The sequence below is a fragment of the Tiliqua scincoides genome, chromosome 1 (assembly GCF_035046505.1).
Source record: "Tiliqua scincoides isolate rTilSci1 chromosome 1, rTilSci1.hap2, whole genome shotgun sequence".
NCBI lineage: Eukaryota > Metazoa > Chordata > Lepidosauria > Squamata > Scincidae > Tiliqua > Tiliqua scincoides.
This window is the reverse complement of record NC_089821.1, coordinates 102,421,254-102,443,225: the sequence shown is the minus strand read 5'-3', so window position 1 is coordinate 102,443,225 and position 21,972 is coordinate 102,421,254. Positions and strand designations below refer to the sequence as shown.

At 41.6% G+C, this 21,972-nt stretch overlaps 1 protein-coding gene across 8 annotated transcripts in view; it reads left to right on the top strand.

Annotated features, from left to right (window-relative positions):
* Positions 1-21,342, top strand: part of LOC136657639 (sodium channel protein type 3 subunit alpha) — a 68,993-nt gene extending 47,651 nt beyond the window's left edge. For 5 of the 8 annotated variants that reach the window (XM_066634663.1, XM_066634655.1, XM_066634626.1 and 2 more), the window contains 10 exons: positions 2,110-2,230; positions 4,020-4,174; positions 4,755-4,928; positions 9,945-10,067; positions 12,616-12,897; positions 15,301-15,354; positions 15,676-15,813; positions 17,102-17,206; positions 18,080-18,350; positions 20,150-21,342. In XM_066634663.1, coding sequence (XP_066490760.1) covers positions 2,110-2,230; positions 4,020-4,174; positions 4,755-4,928; positions 9,945-10,067; positions 12,616-12,897; positions 15,301-15,354; positions 15,676-15,813; positions 17,102-17,206; positions 18,080-18,350; positions 20,150-21,342 — 2,616 coding nt within the window. Of the gene's footprint in view, positions 1-2,109; positions 2,231-4,019; positions 4,175-4,754; positions 4,929-9,944; positions 10,068-12,615; positions 12,898-15,300; positions 15,359-15,675; positions 15,814-17,101; positions 17,207-18,079; positions 18,351-20,149 lie in introns of all 8 variants that reach the window. The other 3 variants (XM_066634672.1, XM_066634646.1, XM_066634676.1) reach the window with 1 other exon arrangement.
* The last annotated feature ends 630 nt before the right edge of the window (positions 21,343-21,972 follow it).

Below are 21,972 nucleotides of genomic sequence, written 5' to 3'. Positions count from 1 at the left end.
GCCATGTTCAAATCCTGATTGACTGTAATGTGTAACACCAGGCAAATAATAATAATCCCTGTTCATTTCAGGGAGACATTTTGCCAATAGCTTGCCCTTCAGGGTCATTGAAATATATAGCATCTTTTGCTTGAAGGTGGGGGGAAGCATCTTTTGCTTCCCCACTCTGTGCTGTTTCAGCCACAACTCCAAATTGTTAATTGGTTAAGAAATGAACTCTTAAGGCAAGATTTCTGTTTTAACTAGCGACAGCATACTTGCCATCAAAGTATGTTTTATTTTATCTGTTAGGACATAGAATTATCCGAAGTTGCTGCCACATTTTGTTATTTTAAAGATGCAGATCACATTGACTGTTACTCGTCTGGGGAATGGGAGGAGGGTGTGGAGAAAGATCCATTGAATCCTATGCCTGTGCATACAGCTGTAATTGTCAGAGCCAGAGAATGTATTTGCACCATAATATTTTTTTTAAATGAAGTAATAATACTGATGTTTCTCTTTTTAGAACTACTGGCTCCAAAATATAAAGTGCAGCCTATGCATATATTTTTATGTATCCACACTGCATGCTTTATAAAGATTGCATTGCTAATTGGGAGCTCATTTGTATGTGATTAAGCGTATAAGCAGGTGTCAGTTTAAAAAAAAAGAAGGTGTTTATATCATGGCTGCCAGAAATAAGCTTGATTCGAGAGTGAAAGAAATGTGAATCTTTGTGCCTGTTTCCCAGCCAAGTAGATGGAGACATAGGGACCAATCCTATCCAGCTTTCCAGCACTGGTGCAGCCATGCCAATGGGGTGTGTGCTGCATCCTGTGGTGAGGGAACAGTCATGGAGGTCTCCTCAAGGTAAGAGAACTTTATTCCCTTACATCAGGGCTGCATTGTGGCTGCATCAGTGCTGGAAAGTTAGATAGTTCTGGGCCCATAGTCATGTTGAGATAACCAGGAGTGCAATAAACTTACCTGCATTAAACTTTCTCTTTTTATCCTTACTATTTAGCTCCTAAAGAAGTATCCTCATAAGGTTTCCTTGCCATAAAGTTACATTCTTGATAACTTCAATTTTAATTCTCTTCAACGAGTTGTCTAATAAAAGGTTTATTGCTGTGATCGAGAACCACCCTTTGCAGAGTCACAAATTATAAGGCAAACTGTTATTCTCACAATCATTTAGGTCGAATAAGCAAGCTGTGTTGGGAGCTTACTCTTGGGAAGAATCAAAACCAGGAGGTTTTCATAGTTCTGGGGCCATTGCTTTTATTATCAATTGGAAAAAGACAATTTCTTTAAAATTATTCCATGACATTCAAATGCAATTCTCTGCAAGTTACAAGAAACAGTAATTTATCCAAATATTATGTGTATCTAAAATATGATGCTTGAATCACTTCCCAAACAAATAATGTTTTCCAATATAATTTTAATAAGTGATTATTCTTTTCAAGCTAATTTGCTCTGTTGAAGCAATACAGGGAACCTTATGCTGACCCATTTATCATTTTGGTAGATATGCAACTACAGTGATCCAGTACAACTGTGAAGGAATAGCATTTTTATGGCATCCATTCACATGCTCAAGAATATCCACTCAGAGATCAGTGTCTCGTGAAGGCATTACCATTTATTTTTTTGTAATACATTGAAGTAGCACTGATTTCTGCTGTTTCTGTAATTAATAAGGACTGTTTGGACAAAGGGTCATTCTCTATCATTTTCTTGCCATCTTCCCATATAGTGTTTAGCAGTCATTTTGTAGTCGTATTTTCTTTTGCTTATTCTGTGCTTGAGAGACACTGTTAAATTTAAAATGAAAGACCTTTACAAATATTGTATTCAGGGTTCCTTGTATCATATATTTTTTTATTGTACCCAAATAAAGCTTTTCCACAATGTTTGTTTTCCGAAAATGTTCAGGTGCGTTGTAAGTATAAAAATATACAGTATTGGCAGTTTTAGCGCTGTGATTTTATTCACCGTAAAGCAGCTTACTGCTCTGTATTATCAGTATAAATTTGAAGAGTGCAGACGTGCCTTGGTATCTCCTTTTGAGCGCTTCATAGACTTGCAGGGGAACAAAACCTGTCTGTGGGGTTTTATTTGCAGAAGCTCAATGCAACCAGCTCCTCAGAAGGCAGCACAGTTGATATCGCCCCGCCTGGAGAGGGTGAACAGGCAGAGATTGAACCGGAAGAGGCTCTTGAACCAGAAGCCTGTTTTACAGAAGGTAATGGGAACAGCAAAGATCTGTATTTGTCAGATTCACTGTTTCCTTGACCCAACATTCTAGATTGCTGCAAAACCTTTCTCCTTCAACTGCAGTGGGGGGCAGGGGGGGTTGATTAGAAATGGCAGGAAGAGATTGAGTTAAGCAGCCTGTACCCCTGCCACACTTTCAGTCTTCGTGGCAGTCTTTATGGCTGGTTTTTGCAAGAGAAAAACAATGTTGGAAAAAGAAACACACAACAACATGCAACATGTTGTTTGGCCCCTGTGGCTGCTTCTTACCAGATAAAGACCAGGATCCAAATAGCTACTTTAGATGCCCCCAAGATTTTGGGCATGCTGTAGCACAGACAAGTTTTGAGCATTATTTCAGTTTCAAAAGCAGTTTGCAATGTGACATAGCGTACTGTGGATGTGTTGTGTTGAGAACCACAAGTCCAAAGTTCCTTTGGCCATTAGTGGCCTGGAGTACCTCCCTTACAAGGAAAGGCTACAATGTTTGGGGCTCTTCATTCTGGATAGAAAGTGCCTGAGAGGGGACATGATTGAAACATATAAATGTATACATACGATGGACAAAGGAAAGTTCTTTTCCCTCTCACACAACACCAGAACTAGGGGACATGCACTAAAATTGAATAGTGAGATCGTCAGAACAGACAATAGAAGATGCTTCTTTACCCATTGACTAATCAATCTGTAGCACTCTTTGCCACAGGATGAGGTCATGGCAACTGGCCTAGATGTCTTTAAAAAAGGAATTGGACGATCTATGGAGGAAAAGTCTATCGGAGGGTGTATAAGCCATGATGACTATTTGCAACCTCCAGATTTTAGAGGTAGCCTATCTCTGAATGCCCAAATGCAAGGGAATGGCAACAGGATGCAGGTACCTTGTTGTCTTGAGTGCTCCCTTAGCCATGTGGTGGGCCACTGTGAGATACAGGAAGCTGGACTAGAGAGGCCCTTGCCCTGACCTAGTAAGGCTCTCCTTATGTTCTTAAAACTAATACTACAGTTCTTTGGGCCCAGCACAAATCTATTGCACAAGCATCACTTCTCTGCAGGAAATTGCATTTATCCTGCTACATATAGTGGGTTATGAATGACAAATGCACAAGTGGTAGAAAGCTGCTATTAGCTGTGATTTCCTTCCATGTTAAGATGCAGAAGTGTGCTTAGTCACACTTAATTTGCCACTGCAGCACAATTCATTACTTAAGGACCAACACAGATGTGGCTTTCCTTCATTTCGTAAGGGCCAAACAAATGTCGTTAGTTCTAATGTGCTTGCTTATTTTTTTTAATGTAAATAGTATATGGTGGGGAGGGACAATTCAGATCAGGACAATGGGTATAGTAAAGTTAAAGCTCCTCTGTACCTCTACTGCAATCACATTCTAAATCATGTTCTCCATGTGTGAAATGGGGGGGTGGGGGTGGAGTGAGCACCCCAAGGCCAGCAACATGATTAAATTCACTCTAAGTTTGACCCTTAAATACAAATAGATCATTTAAAGCCATTTCTGCTCCATGTTGCATAATCACAACAGGGATCAAATGCATACAACTGTGAACTGGGCAGAAATGGGTTTAATTGGATTGTTGATTTGGCTGTTAAAAGTATGCCATAACATCAGGTATCCTCTTGCCTCATAGGGTTGTCGTGAGGATAAAATGTGCTAACCCAAAGTTACACATCTTGAGTCAAAATGGGATTAAGCAAAAATGTGAAAAGATCAAAATAGATGTCATTCTGGTATTTAATAGTTTAACATCTCTGTAAACAGGCTGTGTCAAGAAATTTCCATGTTGTCAAGTGAGTATAGAAGATGGCAAAGGAAAAATCTGGTGGAATTTTAGGAAGACCTGCTACAGCATAGTTGAACACAACTGGTTTGAGACCTTCATTGTGTTCATGATTCTCCTCAGCAGCGGTGCTCTGGTGAGTGAGCAAAAAAGAACTTACCGTATCTCAAAATGTTAAGAACTTCAGTGTTAGTCAAATGTATGTTATGTACAGAGGCTAGCATATATTTTATTTTCAGACTTTAGAATGTTTGATTAATAGACAGAGAGACAGACATTCTTGAAATCAACCACAATGTTAGGCTGTAAGAACTGAGTATACTTTAGAAAAGGAAAAAAAAGACATCAAATACTGCATTTCTTTCTTCTTGCTAATGCTTTGATTTAAAACAGAGGTTCCCAAATTTTGCAGCGCTGCGACCCACGCCATCCCCTGCGGTGGGTCGTAGTACTCCTTGGAGGTTCTGGTAAGTACTGGTGCTTCTGGAATGGCTCCTAAATGGAGCCAAACCAGCAAAAGGGTGGGCAGGAGGGCCCAGATCGTGACCCACTCTGTTTGGGCTCACAACTCCCCAGTGGGTCACAATCCACATTTTGGGAAACGTTGATTTAAAATGTTGGTGGAAAATGAAGCAGAAGTAAAATTTGACACCTGCATTTTCAAAATACAATGTACTTCTTGAACGATAAAGCAGTGCTTTTACCCTCTCCTTCAGGCCTTTGAAGACATATATATTGAACAGCGCAGGACTATCAAGACTGTGCTGGAATATGCTGACAAGGTCTTCACATACATCTTTATTTTGGAAATGCTTCTGAAGTGGGTGGCCTATGGGTTTCAAATGTATTTCACTAATGCCTGGTGTTGGCTAGATTTCCTCATTGTTGATGTGAGTACTTGAAAACCTTGCGTTTTCCTTTTTTCTGCATTTCTACATATTATGAAACATCTTTCAAATAACAATAACAGGTTAAAAAATAAATTTTAGCAGAATTACAGATGGAATAGAAAACCAGTGTTCCACAAGCAGAGGTCCCTCCTAGTGTTCATAGTACAAGTACGTATTTAATACATGACAATATATTATTGGGACATGCAACAATATGTTGCAATGTATTCTCAGCTTCTTAATGGGAATATCCTCGTCCAGAGCTCCAGACAGCCTAGAATTGGTGGCATTCAGGCATTGAATGGGCCTGATGGAGGGGGAAGTTCTCCCCTTCTGAAATATCCCTGTGCAGTGTAAGAAGGGAAGTTTTTAACTTCAAAGCATGCACACTTCTACCTCTAATCCTTCCCTTCCTCTTCACTTTCACTTACTGTAAACTGTTGGAAGTTTGAGCAAACCTATTTCCTTCCTCTCTCTGTCCTCCATTTTCCTATAGGTTCTTTCTTTCTTTCTTTCTTTCTTTCTTTCTTTCTTTCTTTCTTTCTTTCTTTCTTTCTTTCTTTCTTTCTTTCTTTCTTTCTTTCTTTCTTTCTTTCTAATTGACACTGTAGCATTTTTGTCTAGACTATGCTATGCTCGGCACAGGGGCCAGGATCACCAGTGTAATTAATTAACACACACATTTTGTAGGTGTTTTCATGATAACCTACTTTCCAATGGCTTCTTATATGGTTAGGCTTTGACTAATTCAATCTATGCACCTGCACAAAGAAAATCATCAATATTTACAGTTTGAGCACAATTGGGACAAGTCTTTAACAGATCTTGAAAAGGAACTGTAGGAATTCACAGCATTAGGTTTTACCCCAGAGCCCTGTAAAATCATAGCCAAGCAAGCACCTCTGAAAATCACAAGAGTGAAGATTCTTCTACTCACATTATGGGCACAATTCTCATTTGTTGGATGTTGTAAATTGTGTGGTTTGTAGATAGTTGGCAGGGAACTGAATGTGGGAATTAGCTTTTGCATGGACTATAATTGTAACTGTCTCAATGAAAATGCTCATTTTGAAGTGGCTGCACTGATAAGATTGAAATCACCCATCCCCACATCGGAACTCCCTTAGGCACAAACACAACTCCCCTTATTAATTGGACACAGTTTTGTGCGTATTGTGCATATTTATTTGGAAGTCTTGAGAACTATGGCACTTGCTCCCAGGTAACTCATGTGGGAGTCAGCATTTCCCACAGTTATTGCACATGTGCTACATCAAGGCCAGGAAGAGGGTGGTGTTGGCAGCAGTAGTGCTGCCAATATCCTACCCCCCTTTCCAGCCTCAGTCCTCCAACCCTGGTCATGGAGTCGCATGATCAAAGGAACTATTCTAGGTCCAAGTAGACCCATCAGGGCAGCGGAGGCTTGCCCCGGGGCATGGCAACAAACGTTCCCATACCTCAGGGAGGCCTTCAAGATCTGAAACTCTTCTGCAGGATTCAGTGCACATGGCTGAATCTGCGCAGGAGGAGGTAAGTAGGATTGGGCTGTAAGTTTCAGTTGGTTTTCCCACAACCAACCCTTTACCAATTCCAAGCCAGTTGTAGTGTGCTGTAAACCTGTGGGTGAACTTGGTTTTTAAAAAGCAATTTAAAGATTATATGTCCAAGGAAAGTGTTGTGCTTAGTACATACTTGCATTTGATGATAATTGTCCACAAAAAAGGTTGTCAAATGTTTCTTTTAATCAATATGCATTCAAAATTGTGTCACATCTATAATCTGGTACCAATGATGCAGTGCAAGTTATTTTTTAGTGATAATTAAATCCGCTTTCCAGAGCAAGGAATAATAATACTATTTTGTTACTGAATGTAGGCAGTAAGATTTTCTTCTTAATATGCTTATAGGACAAAGATACTGTGAAGTCTCGTATACTATCTTAGGGCCCAATCCTATCCAATTTCCAGTGCCAGTGCAGCCATGCCACTGAGGCATGGGCTGCATCCTTTGGCGGGGAGACAGTCACAGAGGCCTCCTCAAGGTAAGGGAACATGTGTCAGGGCTGCATAGCAGCTGCACCAGTGCTGGAAAGTTGGATACGATTGGGCCAGCTATATTTTATTTGCGTACCAAATAAATTTTTACATACTCATCATTCAGCTGGGAAGAATGGCTGACAGAACTAATCTTGCAGTTAAACTCTGGTCTGTAAAGCTCAATGGTAATGACAACTGAGCAAGGTGTTCAAGTTGTCAGGTGGACATTTTGCCATGTACCAACCTGAAAGTTGTTTTGTTTCCCAGTTTTTGCTTCTACAGTGGAAGTAATGGACACCCGCAATGAAATCATTCATGAAGCTAGTGAGCAGGGTTGGTTTTCTTCCTTGCAAAATAGGGGCAAAAGAAAGAATAGGCTAGCTTCAGTCTTGTGATGGGCATATCTTTAATTTTTCTTGATGTTTGTTAAATACAACTAATGCAAGCAGGGGCGCAATCCTATCCTGTGCTGGAACAGGCAAGTCAGGAGGATTGCGCTGTATCCAGCGCAGGATAGTGGCCAGAAGCAGCTCAGCCAGAGGTAAGAGGAAACATTTCCCCTTACCTCTGGGTAGGGCCTGCTGGCCCCAATGGGTCTCCTCGGACTTGCAACACCTCTTGAGGTGTTGCAAGTCCGAGGAGAGCAGAGTGGCTGCAAGCTGTTCTCCCTGGGAACGGGGGTTGGAATCCAGCATAATTGCAGATCCCAGCCCTGCCTCCCTCTCCCTGCCCACTCGCCCCTGGGGCTGCCCACCGCCTGCCCTCCCCCACCCAGGAATGCCTCCTCCTGCCCCCTCTCTGCCTTCCCCATGCCTACCTTTCTTTCTTTGTTGTGTCGGCCCAGCAGGGCCGACACAATAAGCATGGAGGAAGCCGATACGGAGGCTTGTGTTGGCCCCCGCAGGCCGGTGCTTTTTTGAGCACTGGCCTGGCTTCTTCCTGAGACTTGGGCTGGCATAGGGCACAGTTAGGATTGCACCCTAAGTTAATTAAAAACTGTGCTATTTTAAATCCTCTCACCTGCCAGGGCCTTATGTCTTTTCTCCAGTGTTGCTTTTTTTTTGTTGCATTTCACCCCATTACCCAGAAAAAGCTAGAAAGAAAGTGCAAGCCAAGGCAATAAGTAAATTACAGCAATATCTCCCATAACACAGCTTCCTTTAGCGATGTTTTGCTACAACACTCTTTTTCCTGGCTGTGATTGACAGACTGACAGTACGAGCAGTGCATTCTGGGTGGCACAGAGCCAATCAGCACTAGTTTCCTGCCTCATAGTTCAGCGATGTTCCCTATAGTACTGTTTTACGAAACACTCATCTTTCAGGGAAGGCATCCCCTGCGCTGTGGAAGGTGAGACTGTAAGATCACCTTGACTATATCCACAATTCAAAGGGGTTGGCAGTCAGCGGATTTCTGTTGGCACATTAGGGAAAGGGATTCTTTCTTTCCCTCCTTTGAATATATCACTCTGAACGCATCTATTCTTACCTGAATTTGGAAGCTAAGTAAATTGAAGCCTAGTTAGAATGTGAATGGAAAACATGCCTGCTTCTGTAACCTCACCACTGGGAGATGGGAGGGGGACCTTTGAGACTTGGGTTCTGAAATGAAGTAGGGTCCAGAGAGGAAGATAATGCCAAAAGGTTCCAAATTGAAGATGCTTCCAGTATCCTATGCTGAAGATGTGTCCAGCATCCAGGCTTCCAGCATCCAAATATGTGGGAAATCAGTCATAACGGATGAATTCTCCCCAGAACCAGATATCCCTCCCCCATTTACAATTTTAATCCTTTGACTTGACGTACATAAAGCTAAAAAGAACCATATTTATTTAACAAAGTGAAAGTGAGGATGAATCAAGAGGAACAGTAAATACAAAGGTTAGACAAACTGCAGGACACGGAGTGCATTAGAGTTCCTGTATGCCTTTTCTCTGAGCTGGCAGCATGCCCACAATTAGGCATTCAGATGTGGAACTTTTGGCTGACCTCTTTGCTAGATGCAACTGTCTGCCTCCAGTATGTGGGCTGCTTCTCTGGCTGGCCAGCCAGTTGTAGACCTATTGCAGGCTACAAGCTGGTTGAAGGTCAGTGAGATGTCTATGGCTGTTTCCTTTGCTGTTCCTTTTCATGGCATCAGATAATTTATTTGCCTCCACTCCAGCTACTCTATTCTCAGTTCCCCCCTCCCAAACCCCCCCTCCCACCTTTGCTTCAGACTCCAGGGGCAACTCATCATTTTCCCCTGCAGGGAACAGCAGTGTTACAGTTTCCAGGCAACTGTCCAAAGAACTACTCAGTCTCTAACCCTGTGTGTCAAGGCAGGGGCTGTGGGCAATCATGCCAATCACTAGGCCTGAATCTGTATGTTTCCTAAACTAAGGTCTTCACAGTGCTAGAAGTGGCTCTTGAGCTGGGGTTAGAGTAGGAGTCAGAGCTGGGTTTTCAACAGGAACTGGAACTCCTGAGCTTAAACTGGGACAGGAGGCAACAGGCAGGAAGTTCTGCTTTGTTGATTAGCAAAGGAAGGGAAGGAAGTCAGGCATCTGGGTACAAAAACAGGAGAATTTTCTGATAACTGGCAGGCCACAATCAATGGCTGGTAGGCTATATTTGAGTTGTTGTACCTCAGTCTTATCTGGGGCTTACAGTGGCCAGATCTGCTTGCGATCTTGCAATCGCTGCCATTAGTCTGACAGCTCCAAAGCCGCACCCCTGTCATTTGCTTTGGCGCTGTGGGTTGGCTGGGAATAGACTTGGACTACCTATGGGTCACGAGCTATGCAGACCAGGTTCTTAGTGTACCCACTAAAGGTCTGAGCTTTATCATGAATACTCATACTGGTGCGGAGCTCTAATGAAATCCTGGTTCTCAACAAGATCTGTGCATAGCAGAGCCTTATTTTTTGTATCAGTGTTAATAATGTGCAATCCCAATCATGTGTTCTACATTTGTTTGTTTGAATTTTTTTCCCCCACAGGTTTCATTGGTTAGTTTAGTAGCCAATGCTCTGGGCTATTCTGAACTGGGTGCCATTAAATCACTTCGAACACTAAGGGCCTTGAGGCCATTGAGAGCCCTGTCACGATTTGAAGGAATGAGGGTGAGACAACAATGAATGAACCTGAAATAATATGTGCATGAAACAAGGCTGTTCATGCAGAATAAGGAATGACAAATCCCTGTTGAAATGTTGCACTGAAGTTCTACTGCATGCCGCTGCCATCAGCGTCTCTAAAAGATAATCAGTTCTACAAACCTTGGAGGTTTTTCTCTCAGCTAATTCTCGGATCACTGTAGCCACCTTGGTCCCTTGCATGTCCGTAAGCTAACATGGTTTCAGGTTTGCACTGGTAGTTGTCAGATGCTGCAGAATGTTAAATGCATGTGTGAATTTATGTCTGCATATACACACAGGGCTGCAGGCACTCTCCACTAAAAAAAATAAGGGCACAGTCCTAAGCAGGTCTACTCAGAAGTAAGTCCTATTGTGTTCAATGGGACTTACTCCCAGGAAAGTGAGGTTAGGATTGTAGCCTAAGATGCTGAGGCTGGGCAAGTTTGCAAATTTTTCATCTGAAAAAACTGAATTTTGATTTGAAGTCCAATCCAAAGCACATCTACTCATAAGTAATTCCCATTATAGTCAGTGGGCCTTACTACCAGGTTAGTGTGAATAGGATTGCAGTCTAAATTGTGCAAAGCACTTTTGTGTTCAACTTTTTTCTTTAGCTATTTTTTTTTATTTGTTCTTTTTTGGCTGATATAATGAGCAACAAATGGAACTAAAGCCTTACTGGAAACTTGTTCAGCCACCTATCTGGCTTCCGAGCTTTCAGCTGATGTTGCCAGCACACATTTCAGGATATGTGCAGCCTGAAGACCTAGAAAGTCTGTACTAAATATCATGGTCTGCATGCCCACAGAACTGTGGTGTGCGTGTAGCCCTGTATACATACACTCCTGATGTGGCTATAAGCTTTCAGTAAAAAAAAAAAAAAAAAAAGCATGTTTTTAGTAACAGCATCGCTTTGAAACAGTAGAGGTCACTGCATTTTAAGTGAAGATGACTTACTGCTGTCACATCAACAGATGGATGAAAGTAAGTATATGTGAAGGGGTGGCCTGTATAGTACTTATGTTACTGCCAAGAGTGCTGTGTTCTCATGTCAGCAGTCTTGGCAGAGAGTGCTTAACAGTGTAAACAAGACTTAACATTCTAGTGTGGTGGTTCCCACACTCTTCAGTTCCACAACCCACAATGTCCTCCGCAGTGGGTTGTGATGTGAAGCTCTTGGTAGTGCCGGAATGCCTTCTTAGATGGCCCTAGAGGCTTCATTCGGGTTACACCAGGCCCACAATTCACTCTATTGACCTCCACAGGCCTCAAAATGGTTGGCAGAAGTAAACTGAAGTTGCCTACCACACATGGAGTCACAACCCACCACACATGTGGTCATGTGGTCACGACCCAGCAAATTGGTCATGAAGGATGTTGGTCACTGTGTAGAGAACTCAGGAAAAATGAAAAATGTCTCTATAAAAAGCATCAGTAAGCAACTTGATCAGCTGCCTGTCATCTTCCATGGGCCTATCACACTGTGACAGGAACAGCTTACATGGGAAGTGATGGGCTACTAGCTGCCCAAGAGGAAGTGGCTTCCTATGACATGATAGGTCCAGTATGGCATAATCATAAACATGTGCTTCATGTTTGCCTGATATGGGAGCTGCATCAGGATTTATCTTGTCTGGCTTGCTGTGGGTCCATTGAAATGGTTTCTCCTGCTTCCTTACATTCCATGCACAAAAAGTTGGGAGAAAATCCACATGTTAATCTCCACAAAACCTTGACTAGATTGAAAAAAAGGGACTGCACATAAAGGCTTAGCTTTTCCTCAGAAACTGCATCTCTATGTAGAACAAAATCAATTCCTGGCACACATTTGATTTCTCCACACACCGAAATCTATTATTCAGTGTAGCCAAGAAATGATAGATTAATGGACACGTGCATTCCTTATTCCCTTCTTCCCTCCCTCTGTAATGCTCGGTAAATATAAAAGTCTCATTTGACTATTTAGTCAATGCATCCAGAAGAAGGTGAATGCAGTTGTCTTTCCATTGATGTGAAGATTTGTTGGCCTTACAAATGTTGGCATTTGTTCTCATTGTCACTTCACGGAACTCTTGAAGCCCAAGGAATTGCTGTTGACTCCTTCGCGGGCTAATGAATTTTGCTTACTCGGTGTTCTCATGTCCGACTTGCTTTTATTTGTGGTCATAGTTTGTTGTTCTTTGATTTGTATTCTTGGTATTTAATTTTTCTCTCTTTTTATTTCTAGAGTTCGCAAATGTTATGATTCCATCTTACCCACTACCAGGTTTTCTTTTCATTTTTTTGCACTTCTTTGCTTTCCTTATAGAGTTTAGTTCCTGCTTTTGTCTTTTTTTGTTATGCTTTACTATAAACCATAAAATGTTTTGTTAACATGCATGATTTTTCCATATGTATGGATATTTGGATATAAAAAATAGTTTTAATGTTGAGTTGTAAAGATGTGAATAGAAGTTAAAAGGCTTTATTTTTTAAGCTGTAAAAGATAAGCTGGGATCTTTTTCTCTTTTTTCCCTTCAATTTTGCACACTAGGTAGTTGTTAACGCCCTGATAGGGGCAATTCCCTCCATCATGAATGTGCTTCTCGTTTGTCTCATATTCTGGCTAATCTTCAGTATCATGGGCGTAAATCTGTTTGCTGGCAAGTTCTACCATTGTGTTAACACCACGACGGGTGAAATGTTTAATGTCAGTGAGGTTGACAATAAAACTGAATGTGAAAAACTGATAGACAACAATGAAACTGCTCGGTGGAAAAATGTGAAAGTAAACTTTGACAACGTTGGAGCTGGTTATCTCGCTCTGCTTCAAGTGGTAAGTAATTTTTCATTCTATACAGCCATCATTATTTACAGCCAATCCTATCCTGGGCTGGTCCAAAACATGCCATAGCACTGGTGCAGTCTTTACTTCATCCTGTGGTCTGTTTGGGGACAAGATAGCAACAGGGACATAAGTAAACCTTAAGGGCAGCAAAATGGCAGATGCACTTCAATGTCAGTAAGTGTAAAGTCATACACATTGGGGCAAAAAATCAAAACTTCACATATAGGCTAATGGGTTCTGAGCTGTCTGTGACAGATCAGGAGAGAGATCTTGGGGAGGTGGTGGACAGCTCGATGAAAGTGTCGACCCAGTGTGCGGCGGCAGTGAAGAAGGCCAATTCTATGCTTGGGATCATTAGAAAAGGCATTGAGAACAAAGCGGCTAATATTATAATGCTGTTGTACAAATCTATCGTAAGGCCACACCTGGAGTATTGTGTCCAGTTCTGGTCGCCACATCTCAAAAAAGACATAGTGGAAATGGAAAAGGTGCAAAAGAGAGCGACTAAGATGAGTACTGGGCTGGGGCACCTTCCTTATGAGGAAAGGCTATGGTGTTTGGGCCTCTTCAGCCTAGAAAAGAGGCACCTGAGGGGGGACATGATTGAGACATACAAAATTATGCAGGGGATGGACAGAGTGGATAGAGAGATGTTCTTTACACTCTCACATAACACCAGAACCAGGGGACATCCACTAAAATTGAGTGTTGGGAGAGTTAGAACAGACAAAAGAAAATATTTCTTTACTCAGCGTGTGATTGGTCTGTGGAACTCCTCGCCACAGGATGTGGTGATGGCATCTGGCCTGGATGCCTTTAAAAGGGGATTGGACAAGTTTCTGGAGGAAAAATCCATTGCGGGTTACAAGCCATGATGTGTATGTGCAACCTCCTAATTTTAGAAATGGGTTATGTCAGAATGCCAATGCAAGGGAGGGCACCGGGATGAGGTCTCTTGTTATCTGGTGTGCTTCCTGGGGCATTTGGTGGGCCGCTGTGAGATACAGGAAGCTGGACTAGATGGGCCTATAGCCTGATCCAGTGGGGCTGTTCTTATGTTCTTAAGTAAACTCCACTGTTGCCTTCTCCCCAGTGGGCCTACATGGATCTGCACCAGCTCTTTAACTGGCATAAATCCAAGAGGATTGGGGACGACGACGTGTCAAGCCTGGGCCGGGGTGTAGGATATCAGTGCCACCAATAACTGCCCCAGTCCATCCTCTACACACCCCTAGCTATCCTGATCCCCTCTCCAATTCTCCCCTGGGGGTCCCAATGGGGATCCAGAAATAATTGGTATGCACTTGCAGCCACCAGCCAGTTGTGCTGGCAGCCCAGACCATGTGCTGTCACAGAAGTTGCTGTAGTAGTGGCCCAGGCTTGTGCTGACTGAATGTGAGTTCAGTCTCTGCAAGCTCTCCTGGATAGGACTGGGCCATTAAGAAAATGCCAGAATACCCATGCAAAACTTTCGCCTTTCAGAGCTCCAGATCTATTTGTTCTTATGGTGTTTGCCTGAAACTGACCCCAATGCTAAAAGCTGTGGGGAAGTCATGGGTACACTGAAACACCCAGTTATGGAAGGAGCTCTTGGATCAGGCTATTTGTTACATTAGCCACATCATTATCCAAATTGGATAATATAAACTTAAACTACTTCTTGATCTGCTATTCTGCTTCCCTGTGATACTCTAGTGTTGTATAAAGATTTTGTCCATATAAAGGTTAAGTACATATAATATATAGATATAGATATAGATAGTAGTGTATAATATAATCTAAGTTTTAGATTAGCTAAAGTGTCTGAGCAAGCAGTTTGGGCCTCCATAGTTGCATAGCTTGGGTGCCTGCCTTGTAAAGGCTCTGCCCCTCGCTTCCATCACTTACGCCTCACTGGGAAGTGGAACCTGTAGCAAGGCCTCCGATGAAGAGCACAGACAGAGTATCAGAGGGCAGTCCTTCGTGTATCCAGCTCTTAAGCTGTATAGGACTTTAAATGTCACATCCAACACTTTGAAATGGACCTTGAAACATACTGGGAGCCGTTGCAGATGGTAAAGCACTGTGGTCAGATCAATGGGCCTCTGAGAGCACCCAGGCCATCACATGTTGAACTGAGCTTTGGGATTTTTTAAATTTATTTTAAGCATAGAAATAGGTGCAACACGAACCACTTTGTGAACTGTTTTTTTTGTTGTTGAAAAGTGGTATATAAATATTCTTAATAATCATAATCATAAAGTACTCGATACAGCTCCTCTGACAAATAGGAGCATGAAAATTTCCTCTATACATGTGAGAAGTGGCAGATCACTACATTTAATGTTGAGTCTGCTATCTAAAGCCTGTGTTTTTACAACTGTGCTCTTACTGTTTGTATTGTACTTTTAGGCCACTTTTAAAGGCTGGATGGATATTATGTATGCCGCTGTTGATTCAAGGGATGTAAGTACCATTATAAATTCCAGTGGTAAACAATACATATATATATAAATGCTTTATATATATGCATGGCAGTCTGTAGGCCATAGGAGTTTGATATCTGCCACCAGAGTCTTGTGAGTGTATCCATAGTATGTCATTAAGATAGCATCATGCTAGCATCATGAACTCAAAAATGAAGTCTTAGGCAGCATTTGCAATGTCACACTCTACTTGCATAACAATCAACTCTGTTGTCTCCTTTGTACTGAATTGCTGTTTTGTGAAGGAAATGGATTGTTACATGTCTAGCATTTATACTAATATGCTATAATTTTTATATAGGTAGAAGACCAGCCCAAGTATGAGGACAACCTGTATATGTACCTGTATTTTGTTATCTTCATCATCTTTGGATCATTTTTTACCTTGAATCTTTTCATTGGTGTAATCATAGATAACTTCAATCAGCAAAAAAAGAAGATAAGTATTCAAAGTGTTCTTTGTGCTCTGGGATGGGATCTATATTGGGGGGAGGGGGCATTGCAGCCCTCACTGGGAGCCACCTTGTTACCAGGTGGCATTCCAAGGACTATAAGGATTGTGGGTGCAACTCGTTAGGGTGGCCCTCTGGATCTACCCAACAGTTCATAGTGGAAACGGTTCAAGAGAGGCTAATCATCCTGGCTCCTTCCCCTTTTTTCAAGTTCCCCAAAGTGAACTGCTAAGGTAGTGGTCCCCAAAGCCAAAGGTGCCCCTTACAAGCATCCCCCTTTCTTCCACAACCTGGCCCAGGCAAGAGAATCTGCACAGTTCTGAGGAAAGGTAATTTGGGAGAAAAGCTTGGCTTGGGTCTGGGTAGATGGAAGCCTCGTGTAAATACTGGAGTCAATTTGGCATGTAGGAAATGTCTGCACATGACCCTTGGATGGAAGCCAAAGGCTACGTTCAATATGCTTTTCTTTAAAAGGGGGAAAAACCTTTTCAGTAATTTCTTCCCTTTTTACCTTTATGTGCCAAGGGAGTACAAGTAGAAACAGAGTTTAGTATTCCACTTTATCTGTATTTGTGTCCCCACCTTTCTGCAGGAGAGCCTACATGGGCTTATTCCATTTATCTGCAACCCTGTGAGATAGGTTAAAGCAGCTGCAAGAGGGTGAATTGTTCAGGGCTATGCAGTGAGTTTCAGGGAACAAGGTGATTTTGAACTGGGGAGTCCAAGTCCAGCATTTTACCCACTGCCCCACCTTGGCTCTCAGTTATGTTTACCAAATTGCTCTTTTCTTCTCTATATAAAGTTGACTGTTATTGCAAGAAGGCAATGACCTGCCTAACAGCACTACCCATTTCTTGTGAAAACATTATTGAATAGGAAAGAAATTGGAAAGCCATATGTAAAGGGTGTTTTTTTTAACTGGATATTAAATTATTGGATTACTTTTCACATTCACACCCCTTTGTTATTCATCCTCAGAATCATCAGGACATGTTTGGATGTAACCGCAAATATATGGCTGCCACAAAAAACAGCAGAAAACAGCAGCCTTGCATAATGTTCTCCTCTCTTTCATAGCAACTTGGAGTAAAAGAGACCATGGAAGACCTTTTCTTTGTGCATTATGTTTTCCTGATTAGGCAGTAATATGTAGTTTTCCCTGAATACAGGCCCAAAATTGTACTGTGGTAGTGGCAGAGTACTCTCTAAAAAGTGTTCACTATGTAGTGGCACCTGTGGACACGGTTGTAACTATGTTTGATTTCATATCTTTACTTTGGAGGACAAGACATCTTTATGACAGAGGAACAGAAGAAATATTACAATGCGATGAAAAAATTAGGCTCTAAAAAACCTCAAAAACCTATACCTAGACCAGGGGTAAGAATACCTTTTTTGGGGAGGGGGTGGTGGTGGTGGAGTATCTTCACAGAGCTTTCTGTGGGCCGGATCCTATCCAGCTTTCCAGCACTGATGCAGCTGCAATGCAGCCCCAAGGTAAAGGAACAGATGTTTCCTTACCTTGAGGAGGCCTCTGTGACTGCTGCCCCACGGCAAGATGCAGTGCATGTCCCGTTGGCACAGATGCACCGGCACTGGAGAATTGGATAGGATTGGGCCCTGTGTTGGCTACCTTTCTGCTCTATTTGCTAAATGTACTCAAATTATGTTCTCTTTTGTAATATTTTTATTCAGATAACACAGAATGAAATTACTGTTGTTCATATCTGAGCAATTAAATATATGAAACCATAGATAACATTGCTAGGGTTTGTATTTTGTTGTATGACATGCATGAATTTCAGAGCAGTTCAGATGAAATTTGCATGGTTGCTTTCCAATAACGTAAAAACTATAGTAAACTTTGGGTCCAATCCTAGCCAACTTTCCAGCACTGATGCAGTTGCAATGGAGCCCCAAGGTAAGGGAATAAAGATTCCCTTACCTTGGGGAGGCCTCCATGGCTCTTCCCTACCACAGGATGCAGTGTGCACCCCAATGGCATGCTTGCATTAGCACTGGAGCATTAAATAGGATTGGGCCCTTTTGTTTCCTGAAAACAAACACACTGAGAAGCAGATTCTGTATTGAGAAGGAAAGGCATAATATAAATATTTTTAATAGACATTCCAGTCCCCTGTTCTCAGAGGAAGAGAATTTGGGTATAGGAAAAAGATGAAACAATAGGGCTATTATGCACATGTGAAGAAAGTTATTTTCACATTATTAATGTTTTGCTCTGAATTTTCACAGAATAAATTCCAAGGCTTGGTCTTTGACCTTGTAACAAAGCAAGCCTTTGACATCAGCATCATGATCCTTATTTGCCTTAACATGGTCACCATGATGGTGGAAACCGATGACCAAAGTAAAGAAATGGAAACCATTTTATCTAGGATTAATCTGGTGTTCATCATCCTTTTCACTGGAGAATGTGTGCTGAAACTGATTTCGCTCCGTCATTATTACTTCACCATTGGCTGGAACATTTTTGATTTCGTAGTTGTCATACTCTCCATTGTAGGTAAGAATAACTTGTTTTCAAGAATGAAAGGGAACTAGAATGGAATTTATACGTCTGTATCCGTATATATTTATTTCAATCAGTTTTTAAAAAGATTGACGTAGGGGGTTTTATGCGGTTCAGCTCTTCCCCACGAGAGCACTGATCCAGAAATAGACCCGAATAGGTTCTTGAATAGACTTGAATAGGTTCAAGTGTAATGGCAAACCATGATTTAGCATCTCATGAGTGAGCCTCAGATTCGTGTGTTCTCTCTTCCCCTCATATTATTATTATTATTATTATTATTATTATTATTATTATTATTATTATTATTATTATTATTATTATTATTATTATTATTATTAACAGTATTTATATACCGCTTTTCAACTAAAAGTTCACAAAGCGGTTTACAGAGAAAAATCAAATAACTAAATGGCTTCCTGTCCCAAAAGGGCTCACAATCTAAAAAGATGCCAGGGAATACCAGCAGACAGCCACTAGAACAGACAGTGCTGGGGTGAGGTGGGCCAGTTACTCTCCCCCTGCTAAAAAAAGGGGCACCCACTTGAAAAAGTGCCTCTTAACCAATTAGCAGGGGTTATGCTCCAGTAAATGCTCCAGTTCATTCCAGTAAATGCTCCAGTTCATTAGAATTCCTTCAGTGTGAACATGGTTTCCAATTCTGGTTTGGAAGGCAAATGAATTTACTAGTTTTGATGTAACAGCAAACTGTGGTTCACGCTGAAGTAAATCAGAGCTTGTGAGTGAGAGGAGAAGAGAGAGTCCACCATCTCAAAGCTCATTCATGTTTTGGCAAGCTGAGGTTTGGTATTACATGTGAACTGGGTCATAATCATGCACAGCCCAGCCAATGATTAGGGATGCCTGTTCCCATCTTAATTGTACAAAAGTGTGTCCCAGCTCATCTACTGTCCAATGGAAATGGGAGGTACATCAAGTAGCTAAATAGGAGAAGACTCATTGGCGGCCAAGCAGCCTACAGAGAGACAAAGGGCAGCCCAATCCTATTGAAATTCCCCATCTCAAATACAGTGACAACAGTGGCATCATACCTGCCCTGGACCTCCCAGGACCATTCTGTCCACCCTCTCCCGCCCTGTTACATTCCCCACCTCTCCACTGCTTAGAGCATAACTGCTCTAGCATACAATTAGGCCTACACTGGTGCCAGCAAGATGGTGTAGTCCTTCCCATCGGCACTACTAATTCCTATGCTGTCGCAACATGCTTTACAGATAATATTCAAACAATAGAACTGTGCCATAAGAAAGATTTTTACTTACCACCCCCGGGCTGTCAGGTCTCCCCTCCCCCACCATAGCATGATTTGTGTGATCTCTTGGAGGTGCTGCATACTATGTGCTGGTGGGGGGGGGATAGGATTGGACTATATATAACCCAAACCAATTAGTTTGAATGGTCTTTTACTGTCAATCTCTAACACTTTTAGTGTCAAGCTCAGTTACATTTTAGAGAGACAATGTTACTAGTTGATAACAGTTACTATATCAAATCAACAACTTCAAAATGTACTTAGGATAACAGAAGATTAGTAAATAGTTTAATACATGATTTGCTTTAAGCTCCCAACACATTAAATGATGTTCATGAGACCATATCCATGCAATGTTGTCTTTTTCTTTGACTAAGAAGATCACGTAGAAATGAAAGGATTTTACTTTAGATTTTTAATACCTTGAATCTTGACTTTAATGACCAAATCATGCTCCCGCAATGAAAATAAGTAACTGAACTGTAAAATTAGTGATTCATTTAGATATTGTCTTTTGCAGGTATGTTCCTGGCAGAGATCATTGAGAAATATTTTGTGTCCCCCACTTTGTTCCGAGTTATCCGACTTGCCAGGATAGGTCGAATTCTGCGTCTAATCAAGGGCGCTAAAGGGATCCGCACTCTGCTCTTTGCCTTGATGATGTCTCTCCCTGCCTTGTTTAACATTGGTCTCCTGCTTTTCCTGGTCATGTTCATCTACGCTATATTTGGAATGTCCAACTTTGCCTATGTCAAAAGAGAAGTTGGGATTGATGACATGTTCAACTTTGAAACGTTTGGCAACAGCATGCTCTGCCTCTTTCAGATTACCACCTCTGCAGGCTGGGATGGCTTGCTAGCGCCCATTCTTAACAGTGGAGTGCCAGATTGTGACCCTGAAATAGACCATCCAGGAAGCTCGGTCAAAGGAGACTGCGGCAACCCTTCTGTTGGGATTTTCTTCTTTGTTAGCTACATCATCATATCATTTTTAGTTGTAGTAAACATGTATATTGCTGTTATTTTGGAGAACTTCAGTGTTGCTACAGAAGAAAGTGCTGAGCCTTTGAGTGAGGATGACTTTGAGATGTTCTATGAAGTCTGGGAAAAGTTTGATCCAGATGCATCCCAGTTCATAGAATATAGTAAACTGTCTGATTTTGCAGCTTCACTGGATCCTCCTCTTCTAATTGCAAAACCAAACCATGTTCAGCTTATTGCGATGGATCTGCCCATGGTCAGTGGTGACAGAATTCACTGCCTTGACATCTTGTTTGCCTTTACAAAACGCGTTTTGGGCGAAAGTGAGGAAATGGATTTACTTAGGGTCCAAATGGAAGATCGGTTTATGGCAGCCAATCCTTCCAAAGTTTCCTATGAACCAATTACAACCACATTGAAACGAAAGCAAGAGGAAGTGTCTGCTACCATCATTCAGGGGGCCTTCAGACGCTTCCTCTTAAAGCAGAAAGTTAAAAAAGTGGTCCCCATGTATAATAAAGAGAAATGCAAAGATGGTGTAGACCTGCCCATCAAAGACATGATAACTGTGAAGTTTAATGGGAACTCGACTCCAGAAAAGACCGATGAGAGTTCTTCCACAACCTCCCCACCTTCCTATGATAGTGTCACAAAGCCAGACCAAGAGAAATTTGAAAAGGGCAAAACAGACAGAGACTACAAAGGTAAAGAAGTCAGGGCTAGCAAAAAATGAAACAAACCATTTGAATTCTGTTTTATGTGCAAAATTTGTTTACAGCATTTGAAAGGGATGTATTTATCAGCAGGACTCCAGTCAATGGAGATTTATGCCAAAATGTCCATTTTTACCTTATAAATAATATACATATATATAGTATATAAGATAGATAGATAATCTCTCTAAAGGTTAGTGCCTATCACGAGACAGTGACCCCTCGTCTTCAGACTGTAACTCTGTAAAACAGGGTGTAACGGCCTTGGTAGTTACTGTTTTTACTATGGCTGACGTTGCAGAAGAGGATAGAGACAATATGATTGCTTGGACCATGAGGAGTAAGGTGTGCAAGGCTATAACCTGGCACGTTTACTATATTGCAAGACACTTAGTTGAGTAAGTGTTTCCACTGTGTGTATTTCAACTGCCACATTTGCCATATTTTTACAAAAAAAAAAAAAATAAGGATGGTGAATTTATCATTTTTTTTAAATTTGCAGGGTGTTTACTATTATATGTAACTATTTTTGTAAAGGGGTTTTCTGTTGTGGTGGGAGGGAGGGGGCGGGTATACCAGGACCAGGTGTTCTACTCTCTGATTTCTCTATAATGTACAGGCAGAGAAGCAATTAGCATGACGGCATGCCA